Here is a 10,006-nt window from a genome sequence, read left to right on the forward strand (position 1 = left end):
GGCACTGAGGAACTTAATATCCAGAGCTTTCAGAACCCTAGAGGGGAGCTCCTGAACACTCTCAGTGCTCTCTGAGCCGTGGCTCGCTTTCAGGTGTAAACCTGTAAGAAAACACTGAACAGACGACAAAACATTGCAGAACTTTTGCGAAGCATGGACGTTAAGGTGCAACTCGGTGATCACCCGTCCAACTTCTGGAGAGCAACAACTCTGTGATCACCCGTCCAACTTCTGGAGAGCAACAACTCTGTGATCACCCGTCCAACTTCTGGAGAGCAACAACTCTGTGATCACCCGTCCAACTTCTGGAGAGCAACAACTCGGTGATCACCCGTCCAACTTCTGGAAAGCAACAGCTCGGTGATCACCCGTCCAACTTCTGGAGAGCAACAACTCGGTGATCACCCGTCCAACTTCTGGAGAGCAACAACTCTGTGATCACCCGTCCAACTTCTGGAGAGCAACAACTCGGTGATCACCCGTCCAACTTCTGGAGAGCAACAACTCGGTGATCACCCGTCCAACTTCTGGAGAGCAACAACTCTGTGATCACCCGTCCAACTTCTGGAGAGCAACAACTCGGTGATCACCCATCCAACTTCTGGAGAGCAACAACTCTGTGATCACCCGTCCAACTTCTGGAGAGCAACAACTCGGTGATCACCCGTCCAACTTCTGGAGAGCAACAACTCGGTGATCACCCGTCCCAACTTCTGGAGAGCAACAACTCGGTGATCACCCGTCCAACTTCTGGAGAGCAACAACTCTGTGATCACCCGTCCAACTTCTGGAGAGCAACAACTCGGTGATCACCCATCCAACTTCTGGAGAGCAACAGCTCGGTGATCACCCGTCCAACTTCTGGAGAGCAACAACTCGGTGATCACCCATCCAACTTCTGGAGAGCAACAACTCGGTGATCACCCGTCCAACTTCTGGAGAGCAACAACTCTGTGATCACCCGTCCAACTTCTGGAGAGCAACAACTCGGTGATCACCGGTCCAACTTCTGGAGAGCAACAGTGTTGAGAGCTAGATAACACACAGTCTGTCCTAGCCTGGGTGACTAGCATAGTCCCCTCAAGAGAAATATAACCCATCCATTATCTAGAAGACAGGCCTGGGAACTGTCGCATGGGAAAAAGACACTAAACAACTATGTACATTATGTTGGCATGATACTGATCTAGGGACAGGGCTACTGTTACCCTCCTGATGGCTGCGTGGGCCGTTGCCAAGCTACGCCGTGACGAGAAGGAGGGTCGCCATGGAAGCATGGGGCGCTGGCCCGGGTGGAGCCGCCACGGGTGCAGTTCTTGGTGGTAGTAGCAAATATTCATACGAGAACTTTGAAGACTTGAGCCCCAAATAGGGCTCTGGTCTAAAGTAGTGTACTATATAGGGAATGGGGTTCCATAGGGCTCTGGTATAAAGTAGGGAATATGGTGCCATTTGAGATGTAGCCAATGATAGGGACTGAGTTGTGGACAGCTGATCTCAGTCGTTATGGGGTGCAGAGAGAAACAGAAGCTCCCCACTAGTTCTAGATGTTTCTCTTCATGGTGTGCGTCACAAATGGCACCCTATAATTCCCTTTATAGTGTGCTACTTTTGACCAGAGCCCATAGACAGAACACATTGAATGTTTTCCCACAGTATTTGGTCTCTACCTGAAGCCTGAACAGGGATGTTTTCTAATAGTTTATATAAACTATGGATAAACACTACCACAGCTGATGCAGAACTATAACACAATACAGATGTTATTAGTGTTTAACGTCCGGTCCTCCCCTGGCCAGGACACAACAACACCTGGGCATGTAGTGTAGTGCACTATGTAATGTAATGTAGTGCACTACTTTTGACCAGGGCAATAGGATGCCATTTGTGATGCAAACAGCCTCGTCCTGCTCCCTAATCCGCTACGGTGATGCTGCCAGGGAATGAAAGAGCATCTCTCTCTCTGATCCCCTACGATGATGCTGCCAGGGAATGAAAGAGCATCTCTCTCTCTGAGCCTCTACGATGATGCTGCCAGGGAATGAAAGAGCATCTCTCTCTCTGATCCGCTACGATGATGCTGCCAGGGAATGAAAGAGCATCTCTCTCTCTGATCCGCTACGATGATGCTGCCAGGGAATGAAAGAGCAGAACTCTCTGACCCTGGTGACATTATTCATTTTAATCAAACCCATCTCCTCCGTCTCTCTTCTCTCTCCCAGCCTCCCAGCACTGACACCTGCTCTAACCCAAAGTGAAGCCAGAAACAAACACCATCCGGGTTGGGGCAGACCACCCAACCCTCTCTAGACCTCCTCAGCCCTGTTTATCCCTGTTCAGCCCTCCTCAGCCATGTTTATCCCTCCCCAGCCCTGTTCAGCCCTCCTCAGCCCTCCTCAGCCCTGTTCTGCCCTCCTCAGCCCTGTTCTTCCCTCCTCAGCCCTGTTCAGCCCTCCTCAGCCCTCCTCAGCCCTGTTCTGCCCTCCTCAGCCCTGTTCTTCCCTCCTCAGCCCTGTTCTTCCCTCCTCAGCCCTGTTCAGCCCTCCTCAGCCCTGTTCTTCCCTCCTCAGCCCTGTTCTTCCCTCCTCAGCCCTGTTCAGCCCTCCTCAGCCCTGTTCAGCCCTCCTCAGCCCTGTTCTGTTCTCCTCTGCCCTCCTCAGCCCTGTTCAGCCCTCCTCAGCCCTGTTTATCCCTGTTCAGCCCTCCTCAGCCCTGTTCAGCCCTCCTCAGCCCTGTTTATCCCTGTTCAGCCCTCCTCAGCCCTGTTTATCCCTGTTCAGCCCTCCTCAGCCCTGTACAGCCCTCCTCAGCCCTGTTCTGCCCTCCTCAACCCTGTTCAGCCCTCCTCAGCCCTGTTCAGCACTCCTCAGCCCTGTTCTGCCATCCTCTGCCCTCCTCAGCCCTGTTCTTCCCTCCTCAGCCCTGTTCTTCCCTCCTCAGCCCTGTTCAGCCCTCCTCAGCCCTGTTCTTCCCTCCTCAGCCCTGTTCTTCCCTCCTCAGCCCTGTTCAGCCCTCCTCAGCCCTGTTTATCCCTGTTCAGCCCTCCTCAGCCCTGTTTATCCCTGTTCAGCCCTCCTCAGCCCTGTTCTGCCCTCCTCAGCCCTGTTCTTCCCTCTTCTGCCCTGTTCAGCCCTCCTCAGCCCTGTTCAGCACTCCCCAGCCCTGTTTAGCCCTGTTCTGCCCTCCTCAGCCCTGTTCAGCCCTCCTCAGCCCTGTTCTGCACTCCCCAGCCCTGTTTATCCCTGTTCAGCACTCCTCAGCCCTGTTCTGCCCTCCTCTGCCCTCCTCAACCCTGTTCAGCCCTCCTCAGCCCTGTTCAGCCCTCCTCAGCCCTGTTCAGCCCTCCTCAGCCCTGTTCAGCACTCCCCAGCCCTGTTTAGCCCTGTTCTGCCCTCCTCAGCCCTCCTCAGCCCTGTTCAGCCCTCCTCAGCCCTGTTCTTCCCTCCTCAGCCCTGTTCTTCCCTCCTCAGCCCTGTTCTGCCCTCCTCAGCCCTGTTCTTCCCTCCTCAGCCCTGTTCTGCCCTCCCCAGCCCTGTTCTGCCCTCCTCAGCCCTGTTCTGCCCTCCCCAGCCCTGTTCTGCCCTTCTCAGCCCTTCTCAGCCCTGTTCTGCCCTCCTCAGCCCTGTTCAGCCCTGTTTAGCCCTGTTCTGCCCTCCTCAGCCCTCCTCAGCCCTGTTCAGCCCTCCTCAGCCCTGTTCTTCCCTCCTCAGCCCTGTTCTTCCCTCCTCAGCCCTGTTCTGCCCTCCTCAGCCCTGTTCTTCCCTCCTCAGCCCTGTTCTGCCCTCCCCAGCCCTGTTCTGCCCTCCTCAGCCCTGTTCTGCCCTCCCCAGCCCTGTTCTGCCCTTCTCAGCCCTGTTCTGCCCTCCTCAGCCCTGTTCTGCCCTCCTCAGCCCTGTTCTGCCCTCCTCAACCCTCCTCAGCCCTGTTCTGCCCTCCTCAACCCTCCTCAGCCCTGTTCAGCACTCCCCCGCCCTGTTCTGCCCTCCTCAGCCCTGTTCAGCCCTCCTCAGTCCTGTTTAGCCCTCCTCACCCTTGTTCAGACCTGTACACCACCGGCTCTCTCTGTCTGTCTCTTTCCCCATCTCTCTCTCTCCTCATCTCTCTCTGTCTGTCTCTGTCCCCATATCTCTCTCTCTCCTCATCTCTCTCTCTGTCTGTCTCTTTCCCCATCTCTCTCTCTCCTCATCTCTCTCTGTCCCCATCTCTCTCTCTCTCTCTCTCCTCATCTCTCTCTGTCTGTCTCTTTCCCCATCTCTCTCTCTCCTCATCTCTCTCTGTCCCCATCTCTCTCTCTCTCTCCCCATCTCTCTTTTTCTCTCAATTCAAATCAATTCAAGGGGCTTTATTGGCCTGGGAAACATGTGTTATCATTGCCAAAGCAGAGGTAGATAATATACAAAAGTGAAATAAACAATAAAACTGAACAGTAAACATTACACTCACAGAAGTTTCAAAAATATAAAGACATTTCAAATGTCATATTATGTATATATAAAGTGTTGTAATGATGTACAAAATGGAGAATAAATAAGCATAAATATGGGTTGTATTTACAATGTGTTTGTTCTTCACTGGTTGCCCTTTTCTTGTGGCAACAGGTCACACATCTTGCTGATTTGATTGCATGCTGTGTGGTATGCTCTCTCTCCCCCCCATCTCTCTCTGTCTCTCTCCCACTCGCTCTCTCTATATTTCTCTGTCTCTGTCCCCACCACTCTCTCTCTTCCCATCTCTCTCTCTCGCCCCTCGCTCTCTCTTTCTCTCTCCCCTAGCTCTCTCTCTGTCTCTCTCTTTCCCCATCTCTCTTCCCCTCGCTCTCTCTCTCTCTGTTTCTCTCTTTCTCTCTCTCTGTCTATCTCTTACCCATCACACACTCTCTCTCTAACCTCCCATCTCTCTCTCTCTCTTTCCCCATCAATCTCTCTCTCTCCCCATCTCTCTCCCCCTCCCCCTCCCCCTCTCTTTCTCTCTCTCTCCCCCTCTCTCTCTCTCGCCCCCTCGCTCTCGTTTTCTCTTTCTGTCTCTCTCCCCATCTCTCTCTCTCTCTCTAACTCTCCATCTCTCTCTCCACATCTCTCCCCTTCCCCATCAATCTCTCTCTCTCCCCTTCTCTCTCTTTCCCCATCTCTCTCTCTCTCTCCCCTTCTCTCTCTTTCCCCATCTCTCTCTCTCTCCCTTTCCCCATCTTCCTCTCCCCATCTCTCCCTCTTCCTCTCTCTCTCTCTCATTCTCCCCATCTTCCTCCCTCTCTCCCTCTCCCCATCTCTCTCTCTCTCCCTCTCCCCATCTTCCTCTTCCTCTCTCTCTCCCTCCCCATCTCTCTCTCTCTCTCTCTCTCTCCCCCCTCTCCCCATCTTCCTCTCTCTCTCCCCCATCTCTCTCTCTCCCTCTCCCCATCTTCCTCTCTCTCTCTCCCCATCTTCCTCTCTCTCTCTCTCCCCATTTCTCTCTCTCCCATCACTCTCTCTCTCTCCCTCTCTCCCCATCTCTCTCTCAATTAAATTAAATTCAAATTCAATTCAACTCTCTTTCTCTCTCCCTATGTCTCTCTCCCCCATCACTCTCTCCCCATCTGTCTCTCTCCCTCTCTCCTCATATCTCTGTCTCTCTCATCACTCTCTCTCCATCACTCTTTCCATCTCATCACTCTCTCCCCATCTCACTCTTTCTCCATCAATCTTTCCCCAACTCTCTCTTTCTCTCCGTGGCAGGCAGGCAGTGAGCCTAACAGAGAAGCTGCACCTGCAGAATGACCTCACTCTCTCTCCATCACTCTCTCCCCATCTCACTCTCTCCCCATCACTCTCTCCCCATCTCACTCTCTCTCCATCACTCTCTCCCCATCTCACTCTCTCCCCATCTCACTCTCTCTCCATCAATCTTTCCCCAACTCTCTCTTTCTCTCCGTGGCAGGCAGGCAGTGAGCCTAACAGAGAAGCTGCAGAATGACTGCATGGACAAGAGATGCAGGGAATGTGCATGTTTTCTCTGTGACCTCATGTGTCTGTGATAGTGATTGGAACCACACCTCCAATGACTCGTATTAATAGTAGAATTAGGAGAGAGAGAGCCGGTATGGTCCCTTTGAACCAGTTAAACAGAGAACCAGACACGGACCACTGCCTGTCCAGCTCTCTCTCTGAGGGGAGCCACCTGGCTGCCCGGTGCTCCCGCGCCCCGCTGAGGGTGGGTTGGACGGGGGAAGGAAGGCATGTGGCTGTCCTGCTGACTGGATAACACACACACACAGACACACACATGCACACACACACACACGCACACGCAAGCACACACACGCACATGCACACACGCACACGGACACACACACACACACACGCACACGTGCGCGCACGCGCACACACGCACGCACGCGCACACGTACACGCACACACACCAGAAATCCTTCAGCAATATGACTAATCACATTCTGAGAAGTGGGCCATAATAGGAATCAAATGGCCTGCAGTAAAATCCTTCTGTTACGGTTCAATATATAACACATCTTCTGTTACGGTTCAATATATAACACATCTTCTGTTACCGGTTCAATATATAACACATCTTCTGTTACGGTTCAATATATAACACATCTTCTTTTACGGTTCAATATATAACACATCTTCTGTTACGGTTCAATATATAACACATCTTCTGTTACCGTTCAATATATAACACATCTTCTGTTATGGTTCAATATAACACATCTTCTGTTACGGTTCAATATATAACACATCTTCTGTTACGGTTCAATATATAACACATCTTCTGTTACGGTTCAATATAACACATCTTCTGTTATGGTTCAATATAACACATCTTCTGTTACGGTTCAATATAACACATCTTCTGTTACGGTTCAAGATATAGCACATCTTCTGTTACGGTTCAAGATATAGCACATCTTCTGTTACGGTTCAATATATAACACATCTTCTGTTACCGGAAAGACAGAAAAAGATGCTGCTCTATCATCAAAGGCATCTCAACTCCTTGTGAAAGGAAACCCGGCAAATAAATAACCAGGTGTCAAATTTAAAAGTTGTTGCAAAAGTTGTTGCTCTTGGTCTTTGCGCACAAAACCACACCAAGTTCACATGCAACTGGTGGAAGCTTACCGAATCTGCTGTGGTCCTGTCTTGTCCCGTACACGGTCCCGTTGGGGAATATCTCGAGCTGGAATCCGGTTCGACAGTACAGCTGCCTCCGCCGCAGAATCCCTTTAAGGTGCTCGAATTCCGTCAGCGAGCCTCGCTGTAACCTCCCCTCGATCTGTCCCAGCCTCTCATCCAGTAACCCCGCTGGCGCCTCTGCCAAGGGCATACTTCCTAGTGCGGGGAAACTCTGTAAATCCAAGTCGAGTGTCCCTAGAAAGCCCCCAACCTCCGACATGGCGCACAACTGAAGGGATCTGTTAATGCAATTAAAATGTCCGTTGAATCAAGGAAGTTTATCGTTCAACATAGGAAGTCAAATCTCGTGCGCAAAAAGCCACGAAGGTATGCAACCCGGCGTAATGCGTATTTCACCTCCTCCTCAACTTCGGTAAATCGGTTCCTTTATTTAATGACGTGTCTTTTACTACTCATCACTTAGATTAGTGTGTTTATCAGACGGACAGGCTGGTTATATACATAATGGCTTTTCAAATGCAAGCCACGCCTGGCTGGCATCCCCGCTTTGCGTGCCGCATCATGAGTTTACTGAAAAAATATATAGTTTCATTCCAACTTTGATTATTGTATGATGCTGCTGCAGCCTTTGTGTTTTTCGCTCTGGCCTCGTCCTGATGCCGCTGTAGGATCACTGGTCTTCTGATCTGTAACAGGACAACCTCCCTGCTCGGCTCTCTGTGTCTTTCTGCTGATAAAACCACCACGGAACCAAGAGCAGGAAACTGGTGATAGTTTGTGGTGCATTTAAATAAGGAACAGATTCCGGAATGAAAGCCGCAATCATCATTAAAACACGGATGGAAGTTGACACAGAGCTAATAAACTACATGTTTCAGTGCATCATACTACCACATTCAGAATCCATCCATATAGAACTCGTAAAATACCTCTTAACCGCTTGACGTCGTATCACTATATCACTTCTATCTCAAACGGCACCGGGGACTCTGTTATTTTCCCTCTGAGGAAAGTCAAAGAGAGGTTTCCTCATGTCTTGCGCGGATTTCAAGCAGAAAAGCTCCGTTCAACTCGGTCCCATTTTATAGCGGTGTCAGTCAGTCAGTCAGTCACTCTCACCGTCAGTCAGTGAGTCAGTCAGTCAGTCCGTCAGTCAATCAGTCACTCTGTCAGTCAGTCAGTCAGTCAGTCAGTCACTCTGTCAGTCAGTCAGTCAGTCAGTTAGTCAGTTAGTCACTGTCAGTCAGTCACTCTGTCAGTCACTCTGTCAGTCAGTTAGTCACTGTCTGTCAGTCAGTCAGTCAGTCACTCTGTCAGTCAGTCGCTCTGTCAGTCAGTCAGTCAGTCACTCTGTCAGTCTCTCAGTCAGTCAGTCAGTCAGTCACTCTGCCAGTCAGTCAGTCAGTCACTCTGTCAGTCAGTCAGTCAATCACTGTCAGTCAGTCAGTCAGTCAGTTAGTCACTGTCAGTCAGTCAGTCACTGTCAGTCAGTCAGTCAGTCACTCTGTCAGTCACTCAGTCAGTCAGTCAGTCACTCAGTCAGTCAGTCATTCAGTAACTCTGCCAGTCAGTCAGTCAGTCACTCTGTCAGTCAGTCAGTCAATCACTGTCAGTCAGTCAGTCAGTCAGTTTGTCACTGTCAGTCAGTCAGTCACTCTGTCAGTCACTCTGTCAGTCAGTCAGTCAGTCACTCTGTCCGTCAGTCCGTCAGTCAGTTAGTCACTGTCAGTCGGACAGTCAGTCAGACAGTCACTCTGTTAGTCAGTCAGTCAGTTAGTCACTATCAGTCAGTCAGTCACTCTATCAGTCAGTCAGTCAGTCACTCTATCAGTCAGTCAGTCAGTCAGTCAGTCACTCTGTCCGTCAGTCAGTCAGTCAGTCAGTCAGTCAGTCAGTCAGACAGTCAGTCACTCTGTCAGCCAGTCAGTCACTCTGTCTGTCACTCTGTCAGTCAGTCAGTCACTCTGTCAGTCAGTCAGTCACTCTGTCAGCCAGTCAGTCACTCTGTCTGTCAGTCAGTCACTCTGTCAGCCAGTCAGTCAGTCAGTCACTCTGTCAGGCAGTCAGTCAGTCAGTCAGTCACTCTGTCAGTAAGTCAGTCAGTCACACTGTCAGCCAGTCAGTCAGCCAGTCAGTCAGTCAATCACTCTGTCAGTCAGTCACTCTATCAGTCAGTCAGTCAGTCACTCTGTCCGTCAGTCCGTCAGTCAGTTAGTCACTGTCAGTCAGTCAGTCACTCAGTCAGACAGTCAGTCAATCTGTCAGTCACTCTGTCATCCAGTCAGTCACTCTGTCAGTCACTCTGTCAGTCAGTCAGTCACTCTGTCAGGCAGTCAGTCAGTCAGTCAGTCACTCTGTCAGTCAGTCAGTCAGTCACTCTGTCAGCCAGTCAGTCACTCTGTCAGTCAGTCAGTCAGTCAGTCAGTTAGTCACTGTCAGTCAGCCTGTCAGTCAGTCAGTCAGTCACTCTGTCAGTCAGTCAGTCACTCTGTCCGTCAGTCAGTTAGTCACTGTCAGTCAGTCAGTCAGTCAGTCAGACAGTCACTCTGTCAGTCAGTCAGTCAGTCAGTCAGTCACTCTGTCCGTCAGTCCGTCAGTCACTATCAGTCAGACAGTCACTCTGTCAGTCAGACTGTCAGTCAGTCAGTCAGTCAGACAGTCACTCTGTCAGTCAGTCAGTCAATCTGTCAGTCAGTTAGTCACTGTCTGTCAGTCAGTCAGTCACTGTCAGTCAGTCAGTCAGTCACTCTGTCAGTCACTCTGTCAGTCAGTCAGTCACTCTGTCAGTCAGTCAGTAGTCACTCTATCAGTCAGTCAGTCAGTCACTCTGTCCGTCAGTCCGTCAGTCAGTTAGTCACTGTCAGTCAGTCAGTCAG

At 50.8% G+C, this 10,006-nt stretch overlaps 1 protein-coding gene across 1 annotated transcript in view; it reads right to left on the minus strand.

The window, feature by feature from the left end:
* Positions 1-8,029, minus strand: part of LOC118938768 (fibroblast growth factor 16-like) — a 9,504-nt gene extending 1,475 nt beyond the window's left edge. The window contains exon 1 of the mRNA XM_036943651.1: positions 7,116-8,029. Coding sequence (XP_036799546.1) covers positions 7,116-7,389 — 274 coding nt within the window. The 5' untranslated portion in view covers positions 7,390-8,029. The remainder of the gene's footprint in view (positions 1-7,115) is intronic.
* Positions 8,030-10,006: the final 1,977 nt, after the last annotated feature.

The sequence above is a fragment of the Oncorhynchus mykiss genome, chromosome 14 (genome assembly GCF_013265735.2).
Source record: "Oncorhynchus mykiss isolate Arlee chromosome 14, USDA_OmykA_1.1, whole genome shotgun sequence".
Taxonomy (NCBI): Eukaryota; Metazoa; Chordata; class Actinopteri; order Salmoniformes; family Salmonidae; genus Oncorhynchus; species Oncorhynchus mykiss.